The 15,449-nt window shown below is 36.1% G+C and overlaps 1 protein-coding gene across 1 annotated transcript in view; it reads left to right on the top strand.

Moving 5' to 3' along the window:
- The window catches only part of LOC107668653 (protein phosphatase 1H), a 22,313-nt gene that overhangs the window by 2,693 nt on the left and 4,171 nt on the right, over window positions 1–15,449 (top strand). Inside the window, exons 2-8 of the mRNA XM_016460598.1 lie at window positions 657–819; window positions 3,276–3,638; window positions 3,956–4,068; window positions 5,414–5,498; window positions 5,583–5,701; window positions 8,022–8,085; window positions 12,011–12,118. Coding sequence (XP_016316084.1) covers window positions 657–819; window positions 3,276–3,638; window positions 3,956–4,068; window positions 5,414–5,498; window positions 5,583–5,701; window positions 8,022–8,085; window positions 12,011–12,118 — 1,015 coding nt within the window. The remainder of the gene's footprint in view (window positions 1–656; window positions 820–3,275; window positions 3,639–3,955; window positions 4,069–5,413; window positions 5,499–5,582; window positions 5,702–8,021; window positions 8,086–12,010; window positions 12,119–15,449) is intronic.

Here is a 15,449-nt window from a genome sequence, read left to right as displayed (position 1 = left end):
CTATCTGCTATCTGTCTATCCATCCATCCATCCATCCATCCATCCATCCATCCATCCATCCATCTATCTATCCGTCTGTCTATCTGTCTGTCTGTCTGTCCGTCCATCCGTGGTATGCTGAGCATTTAACAGAAGTCTGAGGAATCAGAGATTTGGTTGATGCGAGGGTTTTAAACCCTGAACCTGCGACTTAAATCTGATTGGTTGTGAGAAATGTTGTTCATTAAATCCAGCAGGCGCATTTTCTACATAAGAAGAAGCATTTCCAGCAGCACGAGTGAGACGTCACAAATGTCCCTGCAGAATAACATGTGTCTCCTCTCAGGACTCCCATTAGATCCTCATTAATAAATGAGGATGCAGGAATGGGTTTCCGTGGAAACCCTGTTGTGATGGGGGGGCAATTATCAGATGCTCTTCTGCTCTTTAGTCTCACGCTGTGACTCATCTGAGGAGATTATGGCAGTCGTGCATCATCCAGAAGCGTTTAGGAGCTCGAAAAGCTTTGATGATGAAGGTTGAGCAAGACAAACTATTCCATCATCATTGTGCCAAGTTTTCAGCCCTTGAGTCTCTTTGGGTTAAAGCTGACTTCCTGCAGATATATAGAGGCTGTGTTCACGAAGAAACTGTGATGATCTTCTGTGTCTCTGCAGGGTGATCAATGCAGGTAAAAGTGCCCTAAATGAGGACCAGGCGTGCTGTGAGGTGGTAGAGCTCAAGAAAAGACCCGCAGACCCATCCAGCCCCAGCTACACGCCCACCAGGAGACGCTCCTCGCTGCCCAGCGCAGACATCCTGGAGTGCATCGACAGCACAGTGAGGCGTCTGCCACGGCTCTTATTCATGTGTTTTCAGACATGTCCATGGACCCTTTTCACAAGACTGTGTTGACGCATTTAACGGTCATCAGCATCGTAAATCCTCGAAAGTTTTTTTTTAAATGTATCTACATTTATAACACTATTCTTTGTATTATATCACCTTTGCATCAAATTACAAAAAACAGTTAACGCTAATGCGAGGGTGTTTCTAATGCAGCGTCTATGGGAGGGACGGTAAATTTCGTTCTCTCTTCTGACTGCCGTTATCAGTCTCAATTTTTTTCGATTTACCCATCTATGATGACTTCCGCTGCTGAGAAACCCGGAAATGTGAAAAGGGTCCATTGTGCCTCATTTGTGTTGATTTTAAAGGAACCGTCATAACTCTGTCATCATTTACTCACCCTGATGTGGTGCCAAACTAGGGCTGCCCGATACGGGAAAAAATTACATTGCAATATTGAGTTTTTCTGTGATTATACTGTATATTGTCTATCTATCCATCCATTCATACATCCATCCATCCATCCCTTTTTATCCATCCATCGCTTTTTATCTATCCATCCATCCATCCCTTTTTATCTATCTATATATCTATCCATCCATCCATCCATCCATCTATCATCCCTTTTTATCTATCCATCTATCCATCCCTTTTTATCTATCCATCCATCCATCCATCCCTTTTTATCCATCCATCCATCCATCTATCCATCCATCCCTTTTTATCCATCCATCCATCCATCCATCGCTTTTTATCCATCCATCCCTTTTTATCTATCCATCCATCCATCCCTTTTTATCTATCCATCCATCCATCCATCCATCCTTTTTTATCTATCTATCTATCTATCTATCTATCTATCTATCTATCTATGTTCTTTATTTTTAAATGGTAAACCATAGAGCTTTTATTTTGACGGGTTGCTGGTGAATGAAGATATGCGCTGCCAGTTTCAGAATGAAGCGCAACTGAAATCAAACTATCATAAACCACACGTGTAAATGCTGAGCTTCATGCATATATTTATTTAAATCACAGCCTGTCGCTCACACTAAGCCATATCCTGATATAAGTTTAATTTTTATATATTGTGCAGCCCTATTCCAAACCCACGAGACTTTAGTTAATCTTCAAAATGCAAATGTAGTATATTTTTAATGAAACCTGCGAGGTTGAAAGTCCAAAACTTAGACGATCCAAAAAGGTCAAGGCGAATCCATATGAATCAAGCTGTTTAATCTATGTTTTCATAGTTTCATCAGTAAATAATGTGAGGCTTTAAATTTATCAAGAAGCGTAGGCTGGGATATTACAGGTCAATATTATTTTTCTTGGCTTATGTCAATGTTAACAGAAAGACATAAATTAAAAAAAAAAACAATTGAAAATTTTTGCTAGAATGATATGCATAAATGTGATTAATCATGCAAAAAAAACAAGTCGAACCCTTGTGAAAAACAAGTACATTTTGGCATACTTTTAAAAAGAGGACTTAAGGAAATGAGACACTTTTTACGGTTTAATTGCATGTTAAATGCAACTTAGTGAAAATGTTTAAATATATATTGAATGCAGTTAGCTGAACTTTAGAGCGTTTTCTTGAACCACTTCAGTGTAGTTTTATAATTGTTTTTGAAATATGGTTAAAGTACTGATGAACGTGCATTTATGGTAAACTAAAATACACTTTAATGCCATTTCTATTCAAACTTGTATGTCATGCATTTAGTAATATTTGTATTTACACATTTGTGATGAAGTTGCAAATTGGTACACTTAAAATATATTAACTTTAAATGTACTAACAAATGTGACCCTGGAGCACAAAGCCAGTCATAAGGGTCAATTTTTTGAAATTGAGATCTATACATCATCTAAAAGCTGAATAAATAGCTTTCCATTGATGTATGGTTTGTTAGGATAGGACAATATTTGGCTGAGATACAACTATTTGAAAATCTGGAATATGAGGGTGCAAAAAAATCTAAATATTGAGAAAATCATCTTTAAAGTTGTCCAAATGAAGTTCTTAGCGATGCATATTACTAATCAAAAATTAAGTTTTGATATATTTACAGTAGGAAACTTACAAAACATCTTAATGGAACATGATCTTTACTTAATATCCTAATGATTTTTGGCATAAAAGAGAAATGTATAATTCTGACCCATACAATGTATTGTTGGCTATTGCTACAAATATACCCCAGCGACTTCAGACTGCTTTTGTGCTGCAGGGCCACAAATAACAAAATATAATCAAGTCTTTTCCATGTGCTTTAGTATGTTAGTCAACACATCAAAATAAGTGCATTTTTAAAAGATTAAAACATAATGTGCACTTTTTAAAAGTGTGTTGAGAAAATCTGGCTTTCGTGTGTTTTTAAAACACATTTTTCTAGACGGTCGCTGCGCATGTTGATGTTTCCACGAATGTGTGCGTGCAGGAGGTGAAGGAACAGAACTTCCACTACTGGGCTCTGTTTGACGGTCACGGCGGCTCCGGAGCCGCGGTTTTCGCAGCCAAGTTCCTCCACCTCCACATCGAGGAGCAGCTGCAGGAGGTGCTGGAGATCCTGCAGAACCCGTCTCTGCAGCCACCCACCTGTCTCGGCGAGGAGAACCCCATCCACCAACTCCACCCGTCTGCCGGCTGCTCCCAGCGAGGCCTGTCACGGGCCGCGTCGCTCAGAGGGGCCGCCGGGGCCCCGGGGTCCCCTAATACAATGGCCCCGCGGTTCTTCATGGAGAAGAAGATCAAACAGGAGAGTCTGGTGGTGGGAGCAATAGAGAATGCCTTTAAGGAGATGGTGAGTCCTTGGATCAGTCACTGTAGTAAACTCACATGGCCACTAGAGGGCAGGCGGAGCTTGTGCTGATTTAAAATTCTACTTTGCATCGCTGGAATAAATTACATTTCAAAATATATTCAGATAGAAAACAGTTGTTTTAAATTGTAAAAATATTTCACAATTTTACTGTATTTTTAATCAAATAAATGCAGCCTTGGGTGAGCATAAATGAAGTCTGGTGAGCATGTGTTTTACACTTAAATGTCGACTGAATCCAGTCTCATGTGGGTTTTACTGAGCTTGATTGAGTTCTCTGTGTGCTCGTGTGTTCTCAGGACGCTCATATTTCTCGAGAGAGGATGGTTTACTCTATATCTGGAGGGTGTACTGCTTTAGTGGTGGTGTATTTACTTGGAAAACTGTATGTGGCCAATGCCGGTGACAGCAGGTGAGACTGAATATTACCAAACCACATCACATACCACATTTATTCTCATGTAAGAGAGCTTCTGTCTAGGTGAAAGATATAGCAGGGTTTCTGCGGGTTTTTAAAAAGTCTTAATTCACCCTTCCACTAATTAAGGCTTAAAAAGGTCTTAAATCACAGCAGGAAGTCTTAAAATCATAATGGCATTAAATGTTGCATGCATTGCAACAAATAAACATCCTCCTCAGCAGTTTTGTTTTTCAGTACAGATATCTAAGCATCCTTAAATAAAGATGCATTTACTTGAGATGCAAATTGAACGTAAAGTCTTGGTTTCTGAGAAATTGAACAACATTAAGTGAGTTTGTTTAAAACAAATACTGTCAGTGGGGGATGAAAAGTCGATTTCCCTTTGAATTAAGCTCACTGGAAGATATGTGTTCATTTTAATCATAAACTTCATTTCAATCATAACTTTTTGATCAATTTCTTAGAAAACAAGACTTCTTATCTTAAGTAATTTTGCTTGTCAAGTGAATGTATCTTGATTTAAGAATATTTTTCTACATTTGCACTGGGGAAAAAAAGAACTGTTTTGCATCTGAAGCTACAATAAAAGTTATTTCCATATTCTAATGTTTGTGAGCAGAGATATTCAAGCCTTAAACTTTTTTTTTTTTTGTAAAAATTAATGAAAAAGTTGGAAATTGTGTTTTTTTTAAAATTAGCATTACTAATACAATATATTTACATATTCAATACCATATTGACGTATTGTGTTTCCTTCAGTTTTCCTTAAATTGACTTTATTTGGTCATAAAAAGCTCTTAACAAGTCTTAAATTTACCTTCATAAACCCTGGACAGGAATGACATATATTAATAATAATTGCAATAATGCATATGCTACCGTTCAAAAGTTTGTGGTCAGTAATACTTTTATTCAGCAAGGACGCATTATTAATTCATATTCAAAAGTGACAGTAAAGACATTTATTACAGTATTTATTACAGTAGATTTCTATTTCAAATAAATGCTGTTCTGTTGAACTTTCTATTCATCTGTGAATCCTGAAAAATAAAATGCATCACAGTTTCCAAAAAAATATTAATGTTTTCAACATTGATAATACTCAGAAATGTTTCTCGAGCAGCATATCAGAATGATTTCTGAAGATCATGTGACACTGAAGACTGGAGGAATGATGCTGAACATGAATAAACAGATATTCACATAGACGACTGTTATTATAAATTGTAATAATATTTCACTGCACTCTGTTCTGTTCAGTGCGTTCTCTTCTGTTGAATTCTGGATGATTCTGTGAGCTCTTCTCCAGTAAGCGCTGAATGTCGTGCACTTTCAGGGCTCTGATCATCCGTGGAGGAGAGATCATTCCCATGTCCAGCTCCTTCACTCCTGAATCGGAGCGCCAGAGACTTCAGTTCCTGGTGAGAGGAATCTGCATGCAGTTCTGTCAAGGTTTGCTTGCGTTCCTGCACGCTTGTGGATTTACACTGTTCTTCCTCTCTCAGGCTCACCTGCAGCCGTCTCTGCTGGGAAACGAGTTCACACACTTGGAGTTTCCCAGAAGGGTCACGAAAAAAGAGCTCGGGAAGCGGATGCTGTACCGAGACTTCACCATGAACGGATGGTGAGTTCCCCTTTCCGAGTAGAAGTCAGATCTTTGAATATCAGCATCAATTCATATTATTTTGCTCACTTAGGAAGACAATCAGAGTTCATTTAGTTTTTATGTGCCTTTATCACGATACCACAATAATAGACCGGAAACTCAAATAATTAATTATTAATCCAATAAAATGTAATAATTAATATCTATAATTACTATATTAATATAATAATTATTGATAAAAATAAAGTAATATATTATATATAATTAGGTTAATATTTATTAATTATTATTTTAGTCTAACAATTATTAATGACATAAAATTGTACCGAATATTAATCAATAAAATATTAATCAAATAAATTAAAACAAGTAATATCTATAATTATTGTATTAATATAATAATTAATAAGTATTGATACAATACATGTAATAATTATTATGTTATTATGTATTATTTATTATAGTAAAATAACAATTATTGCTGAAACTTAATACTTAATGTTATTAATTAATAAAATCATATAATTATTGTGGTAAACTTAGTGTGGTATTGTAAAAAAAGACTGGTTGGTCACAAACAATTAATATTTGTTAATTATTATTCAAATAAATATTGTTTACTGTTATTTTTCAATAGAATTAAATAAATATGATCTGTATATTTGTACAGAAATTGACTAAATGTATTGTGGTACTGTGAAAAACACGAAAAACAAAATTACATTGTTTAAATTGTTACAAAATAACAATTATATTTACATATTAAAACAATATATTATCATCATTTTCATTTTTTATTTTATTTATTAAGTAAAATAAAAATTAATATGATTAATCAATAAAATCGAATAATTATTATCTTGTATATTTGTACAGATGTCAACAAGAATTGTGTACATTTCAATTTATATATATATAATCCTTTGCACGATATTTTCCACAATACATTTTTGGAAATGTGTGTAGATATAATCATATTTTCTGTCTATCCACGAGTATGGACTTGTTATGTAATTTGCATCAAATGGTCAGTGAACAATTGTGCGTGATTCACCTTGAGTTCGACGCTAGGATCTGATTGGTTTGAATAAAGTGAGAGGATCATTGTGTGAGTGAGTGTGTGTGAGATTGTGTGTGTGTGTGCGTGTGTTTGTGTGTGTGTCCTCTGGGATGTAACTGAGCTCACAAGCTCATCAGAGATGCAGCGCTGCTCTGTCAGACAGGGATGCTGAATCGTGTGGGAGTGCTGCTGCATCCAGGAATCATATGCAGTATTTGATCATATGCGTTTAGTTGCTCGAATGTCTGAATTGATTAAAGAATAGTTCACCTAAAAATCATCTCAATGTCATTCCAAACCCAAATTACTCTGTAACTGCATGGACAAAAGTATTCAGTCAATGGAGACCCAATCTTTTAAGCTTCAAAAAGGATGCAAAAGCATCTTAACAGTTATCTATATATGACTCCTGCACTGTATTTCAAGTCTTCTGTATCCGTACAATAGATTTGAATGAGAAGCAGACTCAAATTTCCGGGCTTTGTGACCTTTGAAACAATGAAAAGATCTGACATAAAAGAATGATTCATTCACAAATTAGTCATTGCTTCGTCTCTTATGAACACTTTTGAAACTCAAAAGCTTTGGTGCATATTTATTGTAATTGTATGGAAAAGAGTGACCATACATTATTTAAATCTCTTATTTTGTGTTTCACTGAAGAAAGAAAGCAATTTGAAATTAATATTTATTTTTGGCAATATACGCAACAGTTTGAGGTTGGTACGATTTTAAATGTTCTTTTTTAAGTCTCTTTTGCTCACCAAGCCTGCATTTATTTGATCAAAAATGCAGTAAAATCAGAAAAATGTAGAAATATTATTACAATTTAAAATAGCTGTTTTCTATGTGAATATATATTAAACTGTAATTTATTTCTGTGATGCGCAGCTGTATTTTCAGCATAATTACTCCAGTCTTCAGTGTCACATGATCTTCAGAAATCATTCTAATATGCTGATTTGCTGCTCAAGAAATATTTCTGATTATCAATGTTGAAAACAGTTAATAGTTTTGTGAAAATCATGATGCATTTTATTTTTTATAATTCTTTGATGAATAGAAAGTTCAAAAGAACAATATTTATTTGAAATAGATATTTTTTTTGTAATTATAAATGTCTTCACTGACACTTTTGACCAATTTAATGCACCTTTTCTGAATAAAAATATAAATTTTCCTGCAAAAAACAACTTCCTGACTCCAAAAAGTCTCAGATGTGCTCTCTTCGCTTCAGCTTCAGCTGCTGTTTAATGTTTGCTGTGTTATTTTGCACAGGGCGTACAAAACAGTCCAGGAGGAAGATCTGAAGTTTCCACTCATATACGGAGAAGGAAAAAAGGTAAGACGGCAGTCAGACGCTTCACAGCTGACAGAAATCACAGCTCGCTCGTTCATGACTGTCGACGCGGTCACAGGAGGTCGTCTTACTGTTAATTACACGTCTTTAAACAAGTTTAGTGTCCTGTATGTCGTCTAGGTCAGCCTGTCTCTGTTTACCATCAATAACTGCTCTAAGACTTATTGTGCACAATTCATAACTGCACTTTATTGTAAAGAAAATAGTTTTCATAATCTTCCATTAAAATGTAACACCTTGCTCTGTGTTTGAGAAGACTTTCCTTTCCGGCTGATATTATCAAGACCAAACGCCTGTCAGTTCGCTCATGTGTTTGTGAATCACATTTTGTAGAGATTAGAGGCTATTTCAGTTGTTTTTCTCTTTAAGAAAGAATTAAAAGCTGAAAAACACTCTGGATTCCTCTGCCAGATTTGGAGAATAAACCATCATATTAGGGCTGCACGATAAATCGCATGCGATATTTAGTGCGCATCTTGTCAGAAAGCCGGTTCTGTAATCAGCGGTAAATCTCCATCACCTGCGTGCTTTCACATTGAGCAGCATTAACTACACAGAGCCGTTGTTCACTGACGAGCTGCGCAAAAAAAAGCGCGAATATGAACGTGGTTTGCACTGTGAGATTTCACGTCTGTTGTTTTTGTGTCAGTGAGACCAAGAGATTGCAGAAAGATGCATTATCATTTCTCACCGCAGAAATGGGTGATTAATTAATTAGTGGTGTTTGCTACGGTAAGTCACTCATCACTGAAGGTGTCATGTCAGTCTTATGCACACCCCTTCAAGTAAAGTGTTACCCTTAATACTAGTATTTAAAGAAATAATTCACCCAAAAATGAAATTTTCTGTGCTGAAATGTGCTCACCCTCAGGCCATCCTCAAGATGTAGATGAGTTTATTTCTTCATCAGATTTGGAGAAATGTTGCAGTGCATCACTGCAGTGTTAATTTTGACAGCAAATTTTGATTTAGTTTTAGTCATAGTCGTTTGACTAAAATTCCATTTAGTTTTAGTCACATTTTAGTCATCTGAATTGTTTTGAGTTTTAGTCCAGTTCTAGTCGACTAAATATCATAAGATTTTAATCGACTAAATCTACAGTATATTTAGTCGGCTAAAATCGAATGGGTTTAGTTACAGTGTAATGCATTTATTAAGCATTTCTCTAACATTTACGAAATCATTATATAGGTTTGATCGACAATTCGACATCATTTTGTGTGTAATTCTCCGTTCATGCGACTCGAAAGAGTACTCGCGCGCTGTGAGAGGCGCTTTCTGTGTGTGTACACTTCAGTGTCTGCGCTCAGAAGACCGGACCGAATTGAGTTCTCTCTTGCATCGTCAGATTTATCCATATGTCTGCTCTTCTCTTACTCCCACATATTGACATTTTTGAATGTTTTATGCGACGTGCAGCAAGTGTGTGTTAGCTTATGTCCCGCCGGTTCATATGTATGCATCTAACCTCCGAACCACGCAGAAGATTCGTTCTGAATGAATCTCTTCCTCTTTATTCGTTGACGAAAATGTCAATAGATCTTCATCATAGTTTTTGTCATTCAAAAAGAGTTTTAGTTCGTTATCGTCTCGTTGTCGTCAGTGAAAAAAATGTCGTTGACGAATAATTTTCATTTACACTGCATCAGTGTCTCAGCAATGGATGCTCTGCAATGAATGGGTGCCATCAGAATGAGCGTCCAAAAAGCTGATAAAAACATCACAATAATCCACAAGTAATCCACACCACTCCAGTCCATTAGTTAACATCTGGAGAAGATAAAAGCTGCGTGTTTATAAGAAACAAATCCATCATTGTGGCATTTTAACTTTAAGCCAAAATACGAGTCCATAATCCATAATAACGGAGAGAAATCTGCGCAGATCAAGCACTGTTTACAAGCTAAAACAGCTCTAAACAAATATGTGGCTGGATTTTGATGCGAGAGACAACAGGAGATGGACTTTTTCACTGGAGGAAGCGTTATTATGAATTATGGCCTGACCAGAAGTTATGGTTTGAAGTTAAAAACGCCTTAATGATGGATTTGTTTCTTTCTTGGAGTGGTGTGGATTATTGTGATGTTTTTATCAGCTGTTTGGACTCTCATTCTGACGGCAAGTGACGCAATGCTGCATTTCTGCAAATCTGATGAAAAAAACAAGCTCATCTACATCTTGGATGGCCTGAGGGCGAGTAAATTTTCAGAAAGTTGAATTTTTGGCTGAACTATTCCTTTCAGCCTCCAGCACTAGTATTAAATGTGAGCGTTCGTGCTCCAGTCGGGGTGTTAATGTGTTCAGTCTGTGGTGCTGAACTGAGATCAGTCTGTTGTGACGGCTGAAACCAGGAGGAGATCGGCCTCCAGTCTTCTTCAAGGAGGTCTCAGCTTCACAAGGCATCTGTTCTGAATCCCGATCCCATCTCGTCTCGTCTTGGACTCGATAACGCTCAGTTCTCTCCTCCGTCTGTGGGAGGCTAGAGGCTTCGGCGGGAGCAGATATCAAAAACGACTCTGCGGCGGCAGCACGAGGGAGTCTGAGGAAGCAGCTGGTTGAGGGCATGTGTATTATTAGTTGTTTTCAACCAGAGCCAGTGGCATTCTGTGGGGAAAAAAACTGCTCGCTCCCTCTGTACTAGAGGAAATTTGTTGGGAGGTTTGTTTTACATGACTCTTAAAAATGAAGGTTCTTTATTGGCGTCTCTGGTTCCATGACGATCCATGGAACCTTACGAGGTTCTTTAGAGTTTTAAAATGTTCTTCACACTGAAAGGTTCTTTGCAGAACCAAAAAAGGTGGTTCTATGGAATCACTGTGAAAACCCCCTTTTGGAACCAATTCACCCTTTCCTGGGAGTTTGATTGACAGGCGATCTGACCAATCATAATGGAGAGTAGATTAACGTCGGTGGACTTGAACTTGAAATATGGTTTATTGATGTCTTTCCGCAGTTGAAACAAGCGGTTCATTCATGTTTATTTTGTGCTATAACTAGTAGAAGAAGAGATGATCGGTTCACGTGCTGCAGCGATCTGTCACCACACATTAAACAGCCACAAAATGCAATTTATTAAAAAAAATGACCAAATTTGAAAGCTGAGACTTGTTTCATACCAAAAGTAACCTGCTCTGTTTGGTCTGTCATCAGTCTTCTCTTTTTTTTTTTTGCTGTGTGAGAACGTGTGCCGTGAGATAGCGCTGCACGATTATGACAAAAATCATAATTGTCGATTATTCCCTTGAAATTGTAATTATTATTAATTACGATAGTCACAATTTACATGGAAGGATGTCTATACCATTGTTTGATGCAACTGCATGCCATACTTTTATATGAAAATAAACAAGCTGAAAACCCTCTAACTGAAGAGTCTTTCTATAGCCTCAAATGTCAACTATACATTGGTATTGGATTGGTCTCTTTAAATTATAAAAAAGTAAAAAATGAATGCTATTATAATATTATACTAAAAACGCAAAAAAATGCATCTTAAGCATGCAGAATAACATAAGTGGACTTTGAACGATGTCGTAATTGTAATCGCGATTAGAAATTCGATTAATTGTGCAGCCCTAGCGTGAGAGCACCATGGCTTGTTGGACATAGCAACAGTAACTAAGGGGGGGCGGGTCTTTGCAAAGGGTCCATTGAATATTTAGTTTTACTAGGGAATGCATCACATTACAGAAGTTAACTGGGTTGGCCTAAGTTAACTGCTGTGTTTTGTGGCTCAGGCTCGTGTTTTGGCCACCATCGGCATCACTCGAGGACATAGCAACAGTAACTAAGGGGGGGCGGGTCTTTGCAAAGGGTCCATTGAATATTTAGTTTTACTAGGGAATGCATCACATTACAGAAGTAAACTGGGTTGGCCTAAGTTAACTGCTGTGTTTTGTGGCTCAGGCTCATGTTTTGGCCACCATCGGCATCACTCGAGGACTAGGCGATCACGACCTGAAGGTTCACGAATCAGACATCGCTATCAAACCATTCCTCTCCTGCTCTCCAGAGGTTTGTAGTTCATTTACACACATAACCACATGACTTCTTAATTAATTATTTGGCTAACAAAAAAGTACCATGGTATTACCATGTTTTTTGGACATGCACTAAAGCAATAAGCCCCAAGAAGCCGTGGTTTACAGTGAATTTATAACAGCTAAGGGGCGTTGTTAGGCACGATGGTGATCGACTAGGCTCTCACCGAACTGAGTAAAATCTAATTTTCAACACAGACGACTGAAAGAAACATAAAAGCTCGTCTGACTGAACGGAGCTCCACTTTAACAGTCTGAATGCCAGCTTCAGAGTAACTGCGTGTCATGAAAGCTGTCAAAGCACCAGGCTTCACTCATCCGATATCACTTGATAGAGCATATATATATATATATATATATATATAAAAAACATGGTAATGCCATGATACTATTGGTATAATGGTATTACACAAACAGAGATATATATATATATATATATATTCCACGGTGTTTTTGGAAAAGGTACCATGTTGTTGAACGTGTATCATAGTAATACCATGTTATTTTGTATATCATGATTTTTAAAGAAGATACCATGGTATTACCGTGTTATTTGGATATGGTACCATGGTATTACCGTGTGGACATTGTGTAAGTATTACCATGATATTGGACAGATTACCGTGGTATTACTGTGTTTCATATGGTATCATGGTGTTATCATGTTTTGTTGTTTGTTTGGAAAAGGAATGGTCAGACTTAGAAAATACAGTGGTAAACAATTATGGGATCGTTCTGTATCAGTGTCTACTGTATAACAAATTACTGTGGTATTACCATGGTACCACCACGGTACTTTTGTAAGGGTTTCTGGGTCAGAAATCAGGTCTGTTCTGCTTATTAGGAGTGTTACTTTGTAGAGTCATTTACAACAGCTTCGAACGCGGCTCAGCCAATCAGAATCAAGCACCGGAACTCTCCGCTTTATAATATGGTTTTTGAACATGTATCATGGTAATTTTATGTTTGTTGTTTTTTTTTTAACGAGACATTTTGGTGTGTGAACATTTACCCTGATATTACCATGTTGTTTTGTCACTGATCATCATGGTTTTAACATGGCACCATGGTATTATCATGGTTTTTGGAACATGCACCAAGAAAATGTCATGTTTTTTACCATGGTATTGCTGTATTTTTTTTCTTGATATATGGTACCATGGTATTACCATGGTGTGTGGCAGGGTTAATATTGTTAACTAAAACTAAAACATTAATAAAAAAAAATTTCATTACTTATAGGCATAAACTAAAATAATATAAAAAGCTAAACTAAACTTTCATTTAGTGTAAGTTGACGTATTCAAATAACTAAAACTAAAACTAAAAACAAAAACTTGACATTAAAAAACCCCAAAAATGAATAAAAATGACAAAAACACAAAATGACTGAAATTAAAATGAAAACAAAATATAAAATAAAATCTAATTCAAATGTTAACAAACACAATAGTATATAAGTGATACTAAAATAAAATAAAAACACTGAAGTGTGGAGATTTACCATGGTATTGGTGTGTTGTCTGGAAAAATACCATGGTATTACTATGATACACGTTCAACAACATGGTACCTTTTCCAGATTTTTAAAGAAGATACCATGGTATTACCGTGTTATTTGGATATGGTACCATGGTATTACCGTGTGGACATTGTGTAAGTATTACCATGATATTGGACAGATTACCGTGGTATTACTGTGTTTCATATGGTATCATGGTGTTATCATGTTTTGTTGTTTGTTTGGAAAAGGAATGGTCAGACTTAGAAAATACAGTGGTAAACAATTATGGGATCGTTCTGTATCAGTGTCTACTGTATAACAAATTACTGTGGTATTACCATGGTACCACCACGGTACTTTTGTAAGGGTTTCTGGGTCAGAAATCAGGTCTGTTCTGCTTATTGAAGTAACCATAAATGTGACCCTGGAGCACAAAAGCAGTGTTAAGTCGCTGGGGTATATTTGTAGCAATAGCCAACAATACATTGTATGGGTCAAAATGATAGATTTTTCTTTTATGCCAAAAATCATTAGGATATTAAGTAAAGATCATGTTCCATGAAGATATTTAGTAAATTTCCTACCGTAAATATATCAAAACTTAATTTTTGATTAGTAATATGCATTGCTAAGAACTTCATTTGGACAACTTTAAAGATGATTTTCTCAATATTTAGATATTTTTGCACCCTCAGATTCCAGATTTTCAAATAGTTGTATCTCAGACAAATATTGTCCTATCCTAACAAACCATACATCAATGGAAAACTTGTTTATTCAGCTTTCAGATGATATATAAATCTCAATTTCGAAAAATTGACCCTTATGACTGGTTTTGTGCTCCAGGGTCATAAATGTTATATAAGCGCAGATCTATTTCTATAATGTCCTGCACATCAACAGCATTAAATTGAATAGAGTCAAGTCTAAAAGCCACAGATTTTGCTCCAGTGCTTGTTTACCGTCTCGCTGCCTCTAAGACGGTTTGAATAAAGTCAGAATAAAGATTCCTCCAGTGACACGAGTCGCTCCGCTCTGGAATCTTCTGCAGCTCTCTTCATCTTTAATTCACACGCTGTGTAAAGTTCATCCACGGTTCAGCCCGCCAGCTGCAGCTCAGCCGAGTTTTTTCTGTTTTCTGGCTTCTCTTTGATCTGTTTTTCTTATTCCTCCTCCTCTGTGCACTTTTCCCCCGTTATGTGCTTGTGCAACGAGTATAAGTATGTCAGCTATGCATGCGGCTGGAGTCTGGCTGGGTTCAGTCACTCCTCATTTCTGTCTGTTACGCAAATACTGGGTCAGAGGTCGAGGAAGGGTCACCGAGGACAACCAGACACTTGCGTCAGATATGATTTCTATCTGTTTATCTATCTTTATATCTAATAATGTGTCTGTGTGTGTGTGTGTGTGTTATAGGGTATATCTTTTAGATAAAAGTATAGAGTAATTAAATAAAAAATATGAAAATATTAAATAAATATTTATGCATTATGCATTTCATTGACATTTTGAATAAAATTTATTAATATATAAACAATTTAATAAATTATTTCTGTATTATTATTATATTATTATTTATGTATCTGTCTATCTTTCTAATATATAATTATTATAAAATACATATATTCCAGATATGTATAGTTATGGTAATTGTAAAAAATAAAACTAAGACAACTAAATAAAATATGTATTTAAATACTGAATAAATGTGTTAATTTATACAAAAATTTAATTGTATATATTATTGTAAAATATCATCTATGTTACTATGTTGAATATGCAATTATGCTCATTTATATGT

This window comes from Sinocyclocheilus anshuiensis, unplaced genomic scaffold (genome assembly GCF_001515605.1).
Source record: "Sinocyclocheilus anshuiensis isolate Anshui unplaced genomic scaffold, SAMN03320099.WGS_v1.1 scaffold2477, whole genome shotgun sequence".
NCBI classification, from domain to species: Eukaryota; Metazoa; Chordata; class Actinopteri; order Cypriniformes; family Cyprinidae; genus Sinocyclocheilus; species Sinocyclocheilus anshuiensis.
Note: the sequence above shows the minus strand (reverse complement) of the source record. Positions and strands in the feature narration are given on the sequence as shown.